Source organism: Cetorhinus maximus, chromosome 25 (assembly GCF_964194155.1).
Source record: "Cetorhinus maximus chromosome 25, sCetMax3.hap1.1, whole genome shotgun sequence".
NCBI classification, from domain to species: Eukaryota; Metazoa; Chordata; class Chondrichthyes; order Lamniformes; family Cetorhinidae; genus Cetorhinus; species Cetorhinus maximus.
Genome location: NC_135903.1, coordinates 34,830,681 through 34,846,331, shown reverse-complemented (window position 1 = coordinate 34,846,331; position 15,651 = coordinate 34,830,681). Strand labels below are relative to the sequence as shown.

General features: G+C 45.2%; 1 protein-coding gene across 4 annotated transcripts in view; it reads left to right on the top strand.

Moving 5' to 3' along the window:
* Positions 1 to 15,651, top strand: part of LOC144668048 (supervillin-like) — a 141,280-nt gene that overhangs the window by 38,419 nt on the left and 87,210 nt on the right. The window contains exons 6-10 of one of the 4 annotated variants that reach the window (XM_078529791.1): positions 5,485 to 5,992; positions 8,088 to 8,316; positions 9,648 to 9,777; positions 14,567 to 14,635; positions 14,877 to 14,948. In XM_078529791.1, coding sequence (XP_078385917.1) covers positions 5,485 to 5,992; positions 8,088 to 8,316; positions 9,648 to 9,777; positions 14,567 to 14,635; positions 14,877 to 14,948 — 1,008 coding nt within the window. Of the gene's footprint in view, positions 1 to 5,484; positions 5,993 to 8,087; positions 8,317 to 9,647; positions 9,778 to 11,521; positions 11,567 to 14,566; positions 14,636 to 14,876; positions 14,949 to 15,651 lie in introns of all 4 variants that reach the window. The other 3 variants (XM_078529792.1, XM_078529793.1, XM_078529795.1) reach the window with 3 other exon arrangements.

Genomic DNA, 15,651 nt, shown 5'->3' with positions numbered 1-15,651 from the left:
TTGGAGATGTTAAACTTGAGATCTCTCTGCCTGTAAAAGGTCTCACAACATGATTTGTAGAAGAGCAGAGAGTTCTCACTGTGTCCTGGTTAATATCCCTCTCTCAATCATAACACCAAGAACAGCTTAACTGGTCATTTGTTCATCTGCTGCTTGTGGGATCGTACTGTGCATAAGTTGAAGCAACATCACTTTAAATGTGATTAACTGTTTGTGAAGTGATTTGGGGGAATTGAGGATGTAATAAATTGATTTATAAATACAGAATCTTTCCTATGTTTGCGGAGCCTGAAGAAGAAAGTTTTAGCTAACAGGACAGTCGTGTATTCTCACTTCTGTCTCCTTTGGTATTAATTTCCACTAGCTTTGAAATGATACTGTGAATATTAGCAATCCATTCATCATATACTACCCTTAATGCAGTGAGAAATCCCAAGTTGCTCAGAAAGGAGAAGGTCGCGTGTCGAGTCTCAATTGAGAGAAGGTTGGGAAAGTGACCTTAAGCCTGGTCAAAAGCAAAGGTTTGAGGAGGCTTTTTAAGGAAGACAGAGGGGGTAGGGCAAGGCAGGAGTACTTAGGCAGGGAATTCCAGAGTACAATGTAAAATCAATCCCAAGCCAGTTGAAGTATGAAACTAGACACTAATACTTTTCTTGATAATAGGTATTTACGAAGGCGTTACTAATGTCTGCATCCTACCTCCTAACCCCACTTCCCAGCAAGTCTCTCTTTATATACTTTTGAGTGAACAGTTAAACAATGAGCAAATTAGTAAATTAATAAATCAAATTAAAGTAATAGCCTCTCGAAAGGGCACAGTAACAGAAACAAAACTGAAACTATCCAACTAAATCAAAATGTTATAATGTGGGGGTGAGGGAGCACTCCAGCCCCCGCAGTGCACACTGGCTGTGGAAGGCCTCAAGCCTGCCAGCGGGCACCGGGTGCCAGTCTATCTTTATGCTCTTTTGAGCACCGGTGGAAAGAAAAATTAATTAACTAATAAAGAAAAGCCAACTAAACTAATTAATAGTCCTTTAAAAGGCATTGTAACTAAAAGGAAACATAAAGGAACCTTACATTATTAAATGAGAATGTCATTTTGGGAAGTCTATCTTTATAACTCTTGTAGAGTCAAAACAATTAACTAAATTAACAATAACAAGGGAGAAATCAAGCACAGCCCCTAAGTCAGGTCAGCTGTAAAATCAAGGAAAAACTTTAAAGGAACCTTACAAACATCAAACTAAGATGTGATTAAAGGGGTCAACAAAACACCCCAGACCCCGCGGTGCCCACCGGGCACGGAAGGCCTTGATGGTGCCGGCAGACACCGCGTGCTCCCTTTCCAGGGACATCCGGCCGCGAACGTAGCCGCGGAAGAGGGACAAACAATCGGGCGGGACTCCCCCGTCGATCGCCCGCTGCCTGGACCTGTTGATGGCCAACTTGGCCAGGCCCAGGAGCAGGTTCACAAGGAGGTCCTCCTCCTTCCCGACCCCCTTCCGCACCGGGTGTCCATAGATCAGGAGCGTGAGACTGAAGTGCAAACAAAATAGTAACAAAAGATTTTTTAAATAACTAAAAAGGGAGTGCAGCCTAAGACACCCTATATATGCATGGTCCACGGACTCCACAAGACCACAAAAAGGGCAAGTGTCCTGGGAGTCCGTGAACCTAAACATCCTCCTATTGTAGGGGACTGCTGTATGCAACACCCTCCAACCCAGGTCCCCGATAGAAAGAGGGAGAACACCTCCGTAGAGGGCCTCCCATTGGGGGCCTCCACCGCCGGACGGCAACAAGGCACGCCAGGGCGTGTCCGGGCGGCAGACCAGGGCGAGAAAATGGAAGGTGTGCAGCAGCAGTCCGTACAGAAAACCCCTCCGCGCCGTGCCAAATGGCACGGAGGGCATGTCCCCGAGGCGGCTCATATTATTGCGGGGCACCGGCACCCGAGGGAGGGTTCGGGGCTTGGGGCCAATGTGGAATTCCGTCCGAACAGGGGAACGTTCAGCCGGAAGATCACCGCGCACCTGGGCCACCTCGAGACCTAAAATGACTTTGGGTCCGAGCACGACCGTCCTTAGGTCTTGGATGGCATTGGTTGCGATCTGGACACTCACTGACGCGCGATGCGCCAACTCCTGCGGGAGCATCCAGCCCAGTCCTCCGCCACCCAGCAAGTCTATCTTTATAAGTGCTCTAGATACTTAATTAAGCAATGTCCTTCACCTTGTGTATCTTAATGTATTTAACATATCATTAGCATGCGAGGTGGTCACAGCTGAATGGAGTGGACAGGCTGAGCCCACGGTGTTGTCCAGACACAGAGGGACAGAGGTGGCGAGCTGGCATGTAGGGTCAGATGAGGCTGGAGGGGGACAAGGCCATGGAATGAACCCATGAGCTAAGGAATGGGGAATGGGGTTTAATCTGGGATAGGGGAGCGGGATTTGGGAAAGAGGTGGGGATTGGGGATTGGGGGCTGGGGATTGGTCTTGTACAGCATAGGATGAGTGTGACAGGTTCAGATAATATGTTGTTGGTGCTAAGGTGACCTTGGGAGGTGTCATTTTGCCTGAGAGAGTTATTTTTGTGAAAGAGGGAGGCTGGAATTTGAACCGGCAATTTGCTGAACGGTGCTCGATTTTCTGCCTATTCATATATTCAGTGAGAAGTAAATCAAGCTTTTAAGTGCTGGAGCGTCAGCTCTGGAAGGACATTACTAATGTAAAATGAATTAGAACAGGGTGGGGCAAAGAGCTAAACATGTAGTTTTGCTGAAATGAATCATTTTTTTCACTGCAAAAAAAAAATCAGGTGTGTGGAGTTGGCACTGGGCCATGAATTTAAATTCAAGTCTTAACAACTTTTTAGAGAAATGTAAGGATTTGAAAAGCACTGCGGGATTCTCTTTCAGGTAGGAGCTGGTCCATCTGCTTCAGTACGTAGAGAAACAGCTGGTTTTAAAAGTTTATAGATCACTTTGTTTGATGTAAACTGCTCAACTGTTAAAGTACATCTTAACAATAATGTTATACGAATTTAACGCAATAATCGGGCTCCCCCAGAATGGATTTTGCCAAGGAGAGAAACGTGCAGAGGATCAGATTTCAATTGCTGTCTGTGCAAACTTGGCTGGTGCAGGCAAGTGCAAGTTTTTGGGAACTAGATGTTCTCCACAACTTTACTGGCCACCTTCAATCATCAGTAATATGTAGGAGCGGACGTGTTTATTCAGCAAGTACACAATTGTGAAGTGCTCCCTCAGTGTGTTAGCTAACTTGACGTGTCCAAGACCCTGCAGCCAGGGTTGAACCTGCAAACTCTGAGGTAAGTGTGCTACCAACTGAACCAAGGCTGCAAGATGGTTATTAACGGTGTTTGTCTATAGGAAGGAAATACTTGACATTCTCAGTATGGTCTGCTTGACGAACTGGAGGAAATCGAGTATGCAGTGAGTTAAGGCAGTTTAGCTGGTGTGCATGTTTAAAGTTCTGCGGCCGATTGACACATTAAGCTGCCAGCTTCAGTTGGGTTGCGGTTTAATATTTCTCAGCTGGGCTGCCAGGTGAAATGCTGTGTTTATAGTGGTGTTTCACTCCAGGGAGGAGAAAGTGGACATTGTCCAGTGAGAGAATAACAAGTGTACTTTCAGTGGGCCAATTGCGGAAAGCAGTCATCGAGACATTTATGATCTCAACAGAATTTTCACTCTGGGCGGAAGCAGTGCAGGTAAAGTGGGAGGAGGGAGCAGGGAGAGCTGGAGAAATCGGGGGCTCAATTTAAAAATCGTCCATGGGAATTTGGATCAGGTCAATAGAATCACTGAGGCTAATTTGACCGGGGAGTGATTCCCACACACGGCAACAAAAGCAGGCACAGTTAGAAATTGTGATTTTTTTTTTCCCCCCTGATTTTAGTCACTGCACTCATCAGTGGGCTGGGTCAGCAGTTTAGCAAGTTAGTTCAATTTCTGCCGATCTAGACTCCCTCAGGCAGAACAATACAGTATTTGTGCTTTGATCTCTGGACTTAGATTGCCCCTGGTTCTACATTCCTGCTGAATTCTTCATCGGCAAGTATGTCATGATTTTAAATTTGTGTCAAGCTCTTACTGCCCTTTTACCATGATTTACCACCGATCTGCCATCAGTGGCACCCGACAACCTGAAGTCTGCACCTCTGATGCTGAGGGCTCAAGTTTTCACAGGGTCTACCAGATGCTGTTGGAAGGAGAAGAAAAATGTGGGCTCCATCCTATTGGCTGCAAAAGGTCTGACAGGGCCGGACACACTGCAGGCAAAATCAGGGATGCTGACGCTCCATCAATCAACAGTTTCTGTTTGACCACTGCCCTCTACATTGACATGATTATTCATGATGTAGATTGGATATAGCGGCCTGCATATTAACAGGGGCAGGTTACACAGGTGGCAGGGGAGACATTTCTGATGGGAAACCTGACATGCTGTGGAGTTTTCTCTCAGTGAGAGGTTCCCCATCCAGACGTTAGGAGGAGCGCTCTGGATCAGGCCGCAGGAGCAGGTAGGTCAGATGTGGGCATTGGGGTGGTGGCGCGATATCTGATCCCTAACCCAGGGGCCTTCCTATGTGGGGGCTATGTGATGTTTTTATTTGTATATTCACTTATGGGATGTGGGCGTCACTGGCTGGGTCAGCATTTATTGCCCATCCCTAACTGCCTTTGCGAACTGAGTGGCTTGCTAGGCCATTTCAGAGGGCATTTAAGAGTCAACCACATTGCTGTGGGTCTGGAGTCACAAGTAGGCCAGACCAGGTAAGGACGGCAGATTTCCTTCCCAGAGGACATTAGCGAACCAGGTTGGTTTTTATGACAATCGACAATGGGAAAAACTTGGGGGATTGGGGGGGAGGGGGGGTGGCATGGGGTGGGCATGGGAAGCCTTCCTGTTCCTCCTGGCCCACAAGCAGTGCTGTAAAGGCACTTACCTTCTCTCTTAGGCTGTCCTCATGCCCCTGGAAATGTGGTGTTTCCAGAGGCCTGGCAAATCCAGCCAGTCACAGATAAAGCTATAAATCAGGTTAAAAAAGAGTCTGTCAGCCTCATTAAAATATTTACGTTCCTGGTTGGTTGCCGGCCACTTGTCCCATCTCATTAAACTCAGAAGCGGGAGGGCAGATTTTTTTAAAAATTCACATCTGCGCAGACCCTGACCAATCCATTCTTGCCTGTTAAAATTCAATTTACTGCTTCCTTTGTGCTTGTCCTGAATTCATGTTATAATTCAAATCGTCCTCCTCTACACGACCCTTGGTCCTCTCTCGAGGTCATCTTGCTCTATCCAGCCTCCTCCAGTCTGTGAACTAAGCCAATCAAGTTAAATCACTTTCAAACGGTCACAGATTAGAGGCTGGGATTGTAGACGCGAATCCCAGTTAACAAATCCCTGAATAGCTTGCGTGCATCAGTAATTAAAGCATGTGTCACACTTTCAGCTCCAGGGAGTACCGGAACAACAGCTTCATCTTCTGCCCAACTCCCAAGTACAGACTCCTGCAGATAAAGCAGCATTGGATATTTTAAGTCTTCCTCCAGCCCAGAAGGAGATTGGGAAGCCTGAGATAATGTCAGCTGTGCCAGTCACCAACTCTGAGGGCAGCAGACAGACGGCTACTGTGGGAAACGGGGAGACAGCTAAGGAAATTAAAGGGGTATTGAAAACACAAAGAATCAGCAAGGAGCGAGATGACAGCTCAGAGAGTCATATCCTGCAGGAACAACCTGGGAAATATGAAGCCAGCAGCACAGCCGGTACACCAGCAGAGAGCAACTCCATTCCAAGTGCCCTGTGTGGAGATTATAGAGAGCAACACAACACAGGCATGACACACGTAACCCAGGAGCTGGAGAGAAGTGAAGATGAAGTGAGAGTAATTGAGAAAGGTCTTTCAGAGAAACAAAACTCCAGTGAAGTACAAGAGGGCGACCAGAGAGAAACAACAGGTAAATAAAATGTTTGTGCAGTACCACTTGTCTCTTTACAGTTCGAATGTTGATTGTTGTACATCATGCCATTTATCCTGAATAGAGGCCACAGTGCTTGAATTGTGCTGTTATCATTTTTCTGGATGAAAGTGAGTTTTCTCTATTCCCTCTCGGGGTATAGGCGTCGCTATGAAGGCCAGCCTTAATTGCCCATCCTTGAAAAAAGTTGTGAGGAACTTTCTCGAACCTCTGCTGTCCGTGTGCAGAAGGTGTTCCCAGAGTGCTGTTATCCCCCACATGGGAAAGTGGAATTCAAAACACAAACAGATCAGCCATGGTCTTATTAAATGGCAGAGCAGGCTGGAGGGTCCGAAAGGCCTACATCTGCTCCTATTTTGTATGTTCGTAGGTTGGAAGGTCCAGGATTTTGACAATGAAGGAACCGTTCAAGTGTGGATTGGGTGCGGCTTCAGGGAGCTGAGAGGTGAGGGTATTTTGATGCAAGGCAATGGGTTTGAGATGATTTATATATTGACACTTTCATAGGTGGCGTTATATTCACCAGGGACTGATGTTGACTGTCCACATGCAGTCTTTCTCCATTGGCCACCCTCCATAGTGAGAACTGGCTGAGGTTCCAGGAACAAAGAACCTCATAGATTGTTGATGATAAAAAATTGGAACCTGGCTCCATAATCCAAATACAAAAGTGGGAGACCGAGGTCCAGAGGTTAGTCTCTGCAGAATGAATGAAGTGGTATAAAACCAGCTTAGATATTCTGCCGCTTCCCTTCAACAACAGAAGCCACGTTTGCAGCCTGATCACTGACAACAGGTTGTGGATTGGTCGTTATTCAGCTCCTTATTCTCTGTAAGGGGTGCTATTACAGAGTTATTAACAAAGCACCCAATATATTCTGTGACTCCTGATGTGGAAATATTGGCTGGGATTTTCCACTTCTGCTCTCCTTGGCCCATTACTATCTGCCCGATTCAAATGAATGGAATGAGTGCAGAAAGGGGAAAACCACACTCATGAGTCAATAAGGCCGCAAAGATTTTTTGCTGCGTCTTAAGGAGGAGCAAAGTAAACATTGGAACATAGGAAAGGAAAATAGGCAACACTCATAATCCAGGGATGTTGCTGAAATAAGTCATGGTGAAACTGAAAGAGGCCAAGTGGTGAAATCAGCCATTGTGGAGCAACACTCAACAAAGGCAATAGTTATGACCAAAACGGTAGAATATAAATTAGTGAATGTATAACCTGGCTGTACTGCCTCCAGCTCTAGTCCCTGAGAAACAAGGGAGCATTCAGGGGAAGGGAATGTTCCCCAGTGTCAATGAGAAACTCGGGCTTTCCAACTGAGAAAGGAGGCACCTTTTAGGTGACAATGGGGAACATCCCCTTCTCTTGAATTTATTTAAGGTAATAGAGCTAAGTTTATTCAATGTAGTAAAGGGAATGAAACAGTTAAATCTGGAACACTACTTGAAATTAAGTTGCTAGGGTAAGACAAAGGGTCAAACCGGTAAAGACAAATTTAGGACTGCTGTCAAATCTTCTTCACACTGAAAATAATTAACACACAAAATGAGCTCCCAGGTAGTGGATGTGAAAAACCTGACATCATCAAAAAAAAAAGCAGTTACAGCAATGAGAGGACATTAAGGTCGTTCTGGGTGGATGAGTTAAGATGGGCCAAATGACCTTCCTCGTCCGTAATTATCTTGAGAACTCAAGACCAGGGGAATGGAAAACCAGCTCAGGTTCCTGTTCCTGCTGCTGATTTAGTGATTGCTGCCTTAAACTATTTGGCTGTGGGCACCGGTTAGAAGGCTGAAATTGGCTGAGCTGTGAAGGTTCTGTTAACACTCTCGCTGTCTAGATCTCGCTCCCTGAACAGTGGTCACTTGGGAGGGGAGGCAAGTTGTTGGGGGAGGGCCAGGTGCGTTTGCAAGAAGAGTTTTGGAATTAAATGTAGTTATGATGGTTAGAGGTGCACCTTCAATATATTCGGTTAGGACCTTGGTCACTGTTAGTGTCAGTGGAAATGCTGATGCTCCTTTTGTTAGGGTGCTGGTTTAAACAGATTTCTGTTCCATAATGCAGAGACTGAAAAATTAGAAGTGCTGTCCCAAGACATTTTCTCAACACCACCCTCCTCACCGCCATGGCAACAGGGAGACAACAGCTCCTCACTGCAATACCAAGAGGCCGATATCTACTCCACGCCAATGGGCCAAGGGCAAGAGAAAAGCTATGTGGATCAGTTATTTGACGATAACAATGTGGAGCAGTCCCTAACTCCAATTCATGTGGGAGCATCTGTAAGGGACAGGTACAGAGATTGAGTACAAATCTGCCTTACCCATCAGTTACATTCTAACCCCACCTGCTCGTCCCTCCTCCCTCTTTCTTTCTGCCTCTGATTGTTTTGTTCTGATAGAGGGTATCCAGAGCCTATTACAATGTCCAGTTGGCCAAGCTTGCACAGGAGTCTGAAGAGCAGGAACTAGCATGCTGTTCGACTGTGGAAGGCAGCACTGCTGAGTACGGTGCTCTTCTTACCCTACACTCACATAGGTGCACTTTATAGTAAGGATAACTGACAGTGATTCTGGCCAGTTACCCTGGTTTGGGCAACTGAGCAAGTGTAGTGCCCACAACTGCTGGTCTGTTGAGGAACCACAGTAAGACCACAGTGACTTAATCAGTCCAGCCTTTCCTCCAGTTTTACCTTGAGTCATTCTATTGCACAGAGTTCCTTACAGTAAAACGCATGTAAGATCATCAATATTGAAAAGAATTGTTTAAAATCTCCAGTCAGGCAACGGACAGAACCAGATTCTGACCATGTGTAAATGGTTTACTCACTGCTAGCATCATGCACAAACAGCATATGTCAATGAAATCATTTTAGGTATGGTTTTCATTTGAATCGGAAGTGTTTACTTAATGTAAACTGTCTGCTTTGTATATTAACAAAACTCAGCACCAGGGTATGCGGGAGTGTCTGTTTTCAATGTGTTCCTCAGCAAGTCATCAGGTGATTTTACAATTGTGTGAATGAGACCACTCATTTCCACCTCTAACACCGTCCGGCGCTGTCTCTGCCTCAATGCCCCTGCTGCTGGAAACCTCACCCATGCCATTGTTACCTCTACACTTGAGTATTCCAATGCACTTCTGGCTAGCCTCCAGTATTGGCCCTTTTTAATCTTAAGATCACCCAAAACTCTGCTACCCGTGTCCTAATTCACATCGAATCCTGTACACCCGTCAAATCCCTCCATGGTCTTGCCCCTCCCTATCTCTGCCATCTCCTTCAGCTGCACAACCCTCCAAGATGTCTGGACTCCTCTAATTCCAGCCTCTTGAGCATCCTCAATTTTAATTGCACCACCACCACCCGCCTTCGGCTGCCTGGGCTCCAAGCTCTGGAATTCCTTTCCTAAATCTCTCCATCTCTCCCTGCCTCTCTCTCCTCCTTCAAAAGGCTCCTAAAAGCCTTTGACCAAGTTTGTGGCTGTCTTTCCTGATATCTCCTTATTTGACTCCGTGTCGATATTTTGATTTATAGTGAATCTGGGAGGCACCTCGGGATGTTTTATTACGTTATAGGTAAATACGAGTTGTTGTTGTCCTATCTCACTAAGTGTGCTCCACCAGGTTGCAAAAGCTGAAAGGTGGCGAAGAACAGTGGAAGAATAAAATGAACAAGAGGCAGAGTGATGTCCATGTCCGGTTGACTGAGCGCTGCAGCCAGCTTCAACATGCTGAAGACGCCTGGAAGAAAAAGGTAACAAGAGTCACGAAAGGTCAGGGTTGAGATGTGAGAGGTCGGTCCTGTTGATACCAGCCGTGTAATGTGCAGCCAGTTGAGGGGTATTCATGTGAAAATGAAATTGGTCGTTGGGCTTGGAGTTACTGGTGGATTACTGGTCAGTGAAAAATCCTAGGATGTGATTCAGAAATAGTAGAAGAATGGAATCAGAATCTTTATAATTAATCCCCTGTTAGCAAGAGCTGCACAAGATATTACATATCAACCTAAATATACCGCAGAGCTGAGCTGGTAAGAGCACCTTGCTGATATCACTGGTTAAAATTTATATCTCAGTCAAGTTTACTTTACCAGCAGTTACAGGGGTGGAAATTGTCTGTTTTTAATTTCTTCCTGCTCAGCTGGTGACACTGTATATATTATTAATTTTAAAAAATATAGCTTTGTGTTTATGTCTGTATCCAGAACTGGAGAGACAGATTCTGTAATTAAGCTATTCATTTTGTGAAGTGCAATATTTACTAGAAACCAGAGCCTGTAAAATTCAGGCAATGCCAGATGATGCTGTTTACCACTTTTAGGTTGTGACAGCAATATTAATGCACTGAGTCCAGGTCTACTGATAGCTCAGCTTTTTAAAGCAGTGAGTCACTGAGCCGTGAAGCCCAAGACAGTCCAAGTCTGATATGAGGCCTGTGCTGAGTTAGCCGATTGAGGTCAGCTGGTCAGCTTCCACGTCCTTGGGCTTGGAAAGGAAAAATTGATAAGATTAAACTTTGCCAAGTATTCAATGGTTTTGCACTTATATGTCAGTCAAATCCATTCATCAACACTTGATTCCATCGGAAACAAGCATCTTGCAGCAAAGCAGATGTCTGCAGTGTGCAGCCCTATCTCTAGAGCACATCACCAAATTTGAACTGGGTTCCTTTTGAAAATGCAGATAGTCAAAACTGTCCTCTTAATTTCATTGCAATGCCTGGAGAAACCCATTACTCAAATAATAAATCATTTGGAATCTGAATACCACTCGTCCAGAGCTCTTCAAAATGAAACTCGCCCGGGATATTAGCGGGAGAGAGATGAAAATAAGAGGTTTAATTCACAGAATTTCTTCACTTTGAGCACAGGAAATGTGCAGGAGAGAGCAGGGTAGAGGTTCTGGTACTCTGTGTGGTTTGAGTGCTGAAGTTGATTCTTGCACAACAGTTATGTCACTTCAAAAGCATTTCATTGGCTGTAAAGCACTTGGGACATCCGGGGGCTGTGAAAGGCACTATCTAAATGCAGCTCTTCCTTTTAATTATTCTTTAGCTTGCTGTTCACCTGAGGCTGCATCCTGTTCCCTGGTTGTTCCACTGATGTCCAAAATGTACTTGTGTAAAGAGGGCAGGGATCCCTAACTCTTCTGCTTCTGAGTAGGAATGTTGCAATTCTCGTGGTGTTTTGTCCCATTCTTACAACATCAGTAAGCACAGTTCTGATCTACAGGTCCTCCTGCCATAGGCTATTATTGCCAATTGGGAAAGTTAGCAAACAGATTTACCAGCTGGTGTATTTGGCTGAAGTCCAGACCAAGAAAGAATTTATTTCCTACTCCTTAACTTACAGACAGACCCTTCCCCCATCTCTGCTTCTTTTTGTTTCAATATCCTTGGGCAGCGTGCTCCGTTAATTTGTTGCGTGTGTTCACCCTCTCTTCAGGTAACCTTTTCCTTCCTGTATACCTCTATCTCTCTGTCCTTTTTCCTGAATGCAGGGAGAAGATGGGAGCCTGAATGATGCAGAGCAGTCACAGTATTGGGTAAGAGCACAAGTCCAACAAAGCCCACTGGAAGAAAGACAATATGATGAAAGCCAGGATCAAATTGTTATATGGTTGAGTGAAATGCATTTAAATTGGTCAAATCCATCACAATCCCACAGCCACCATACACCCCACATACAGGTCACCCCTCCTTCCTCATTGAAATATGAGCTAAGGTACGGGCAGGGCTAGACCTGACTGATAACTTTCCAATCTTGGGCTCACAATCAACTAAACCCTCTCTGATTTTCTTTTGCATCACTCCTTCTATATCTCAGTGGATGGTGTCCACCGTAAGTTGATCAGTTCTCTTGCTGGTTACCACACAGTAACAAGCATATAAACAAACTGAAAACAGCTGTCAACGTTAAGGAAAATGAGCCCTGCAGTCACGCACAAACAATCCCACAGTCCAAGGGACACATCACAGACATACACTGTAGTAAAATCCTAAATAGATATCGAAATCTCAGTATAATTTGTAAAATAAAGCTCATCATCACTCCAACCCACTCCTTATAAACCTTCAGATTTAAGGCAACAATAGGACTTGCCTCATAATGTTTCTTTGAAAAAGATGAGATGTTTTTCAAAGCAGCCTACTTGTTATATACAACTTTGTTAGGAAGCAAACAGTAAATTAAAAAATATATACAACAGTATTCTAGGCTCCCAGTAACAGTTTATTTTAAACCTTGCTTTAAAATCTGCCACCGACAGTGAGAGGAAAAGTCTGGTTGGTTCTGTAGCTAGCAGTCCCACTGCTCTGTAATCCCACCGCTCTGTAATCCCACCGCTCTGTAATCTCACCGATCTGTAATCTCACCGCTCTGTAATCCCACCACTCTGTAATCCCACCGCTCTGTAATCCCGCCGCTCTGTAATCCTGCCGCTCTGTAATCCCGCCACTCTGTAATCCCGTCACTCTGTAATCCCGTCGCTCTGTAATCCCGCCGCCCTGTAATCCCGCCGCTCTGTAATCCCACCGCTCTATAATCCCGTCACTCTGTAATCCCACCGCTCTGTAATCCCGTCGCTCTGTAATCCCGCCGCTCTGTAATCCCGCCGCTCTGTAATCCCGCCGCTCTGTAATACCACCGCTCTGTAATCCCACCACTCTAATCCCACCGCTCTGTAATCTCACCGCTCTGTAATCTCACCGCTCTGTAATCCCACCGCTCTGTAACCCCACCACTCTGTAATCCCACCGCTCTGTAATCCCACCGCTTTGTAATCCCACCGCTCTGTAATCCCACCGCTCTGTAATCCCGCCGCTCTGTAATCCCGCCGCTCTGTAATCCCTCCGCTCTGTAATCCCACCGCTCTGTAATCCCACCGCTCTGTAATACCACCACTCTAATCCCACCGCTCTGTAATCCCACCGCTCTGTAATCCCACCACTCTGTAATCCTGCCGCTCTGTAATCCCACCTTCCAGTTGATCTGATGGATCGTGACAACCTGCAGTTCCAATGGAAAAAAGTGCCTGACTACTTGTCGAACACCAACAAACTGACACATGGGCTGAAACACTCTCAATTTAAAGACTGTAATCACTGGCATGCACGCAATCCTCACTCCTTTAATTTCGTCCCTCATCCGTCAGCCTGCACACCCTCCAGGGGGAGGACTTTCCCCTCGTCAAGCGGCCGCGATCAGGTCCTGACCGTGATTTCACGCTGGATGGCCAATTAACTGAAGGAGCTGAAGGATTTAAAAATGAAATATAAAGATTTGAAAAATAAGGGAAACATGACCCCCACATGTCACATGAACAGGGACATGCTGAAAATGAGTTCAAAAAATTTTGATTGTTCTTTTTATTCACTGTTGCCCACCCGCAGTTGAGGTTTCACATAAAATGCAAAGGCCGCCTGGCCTATTCGCCTGCCCACCAACCCGCAGCAACAAATTCAACATAATTACCAGCTAAAGGGCCTTAATAGGCCTCTTAATTGTCGGCGGGCGTACTGCTGACTCTTGCCCACCAACTGAAATATTGTGCGAGTGCACGATGACATTGGGATGCTCGCCCGATGTCATTGCACATTATTTTACACTTGGGCATGTCGGGCACGAGCCCGCACGCCAATCTTAAAATCCTGCCCCAGAGCTGGTTTGAGTGCTCCGATTTTAAGACAACGAATGACTGAATGGTGGCTACATTTCTTTCCTCATGCTTTACATCATCTCATCTCTACCAAGAAATCATCTTCCCCCCCCCCTTCATTATCCCATTAGAAACATTCCCGACCTTTCCTTTAGTCCTCTTATCCCAGCTTCAGAGTGATGGATGAAATAGAGAGAAATAAAAGTGAGGGGTTCCTTGTTTATTAACTGAGTGACGGGGTTAATGGAGTTGAGATAACAATAGTCATTGAGGAAAGTTTAAAAAGTGCTGTAGTACATTTCTTTAACGTTTTGTTTTGTTACTGCTGAACCCTTCAATCTGAGGGACTGTACCCTTGTGGAAATCGACAGCTTCAGAAGAGGTGGGGAGAAAACTGGGGCAGAGGGGGAGGGGTGGAGGGGGACTGAAAGCCAAAGGTGAAAAATTGCTGATGTTCCTGAGTTTCATCTCATGCTTTAGTAGTGCGATTAAAAGCCGCCCAAAGCCCTGGGATGTTATTTGTCAGCAGGGTTATGTTAAGATCTAATTTCACTTATAGGATGCTTGCTGTACAATTAGAAAATGTTGCTCACATCTGTAACCTTAAGGCTACAGCAGTAATCCTGGCAATCTGAATTTTAGCTTTGCGCCTCTAACTATTCATTGTGTTTCTGTTACTTTTAGTGAAGTTAATCTCTTAATATAGCACAAGCTGATTCTTGCAACTATAGGTATTGCTGTATAAATATATTTTTGTACCAGGCTCCTTTTTTATTAGTTAAAGAAATGAAGGGGTTGTGTATTTCTGTTGGCCTTACACTTTTCTCAGGCTGCCCTGTCATGTCTTGTTCTAACCTTTCTCCATTCTGTCTCTTCTGGCACATGTAGGACCCAGTCTTTTCCTCTATCTATTCCCCTGTTATTAGACAGTGCCAGTACATCATGTATTATGACCAGGTGAGCTCCTTCCCTATCCATGATTCATGCCTGTTAATTTAAACTGAAATACTAAACGCATGCTGCTGTTGCCCATAGTGACAACCTAGCACTAACAGTTCTTTGGGCTGTGCTTCAGGTCTGGCTTCTCAGTATTACTATGTCAGTGCATCAAGGTTATGATTGGTCTGATGCATTTTTCACAGCTGTCTCCAGTTCTTCTTTATCATTCTTCTGTCTCTTTCTCTCTCTCTTCCTGAAGGAAGCTTTTTCTTACAAGCTCAAAGAAGCGACGTTTAATCAGAGTGGCCCTGAGTGTCTGTGGAGACGAAAGGTGACCATTTAACTATTTCCTGTGTCTGGCTTGGGTGTATAGGGAGCAATGGATACCTGGGAGTAACCGTTAATCACCTCCCCCTCCCCTTTACCTCTATAAGTGAGTCCCCGGATTGCATCTTCAAAAATGGTGTTAAGAGCTCAACTGATTGTCTTAAATTGGTCCTCAGTCCTGAGTGTGCTAAATTAACCAACTTAGGATAATCAGTTCAGCTCATAACGTGTCTCATTTATACATGCTAGAAGCAACGCAGGGACCCATTCTCTGCAAACAGAAGGAATATGTTCAAACCTTGTGCCTTTTTTGACTTATGCAGGAGCTTGAGGTGTCTCTAGTTCCCCGTTGCTTTTTCCATGGCAACAGAGTTGACTTGCCAATCAATCAGCATCCTTTTCTCCTGTAGTCTAAATTGTTGTGATCATTTGAAACTTGGCATTCTTTCATTTGTCCTGATGAGTGCAAGATGAAAAGCTTTGGCAACACATCCCTCTTTTCAGCAATATTCAAGTTCTGTACTGCTGAGTGAATCTTAAAATTAGAACTAGGGCACTTAGGAGGGAAAACAAAAAATGTTTTTTTCACACAAACGATCGTGGAAATCTGGAATTCTCTCCCTCAAAGGCTGTGGATGCTGGGGGCAACTGGAGCTTTCAAGGCTGAGATCAGTTGATTGTTGTAGGATAAGAGCATCAAGGGATAT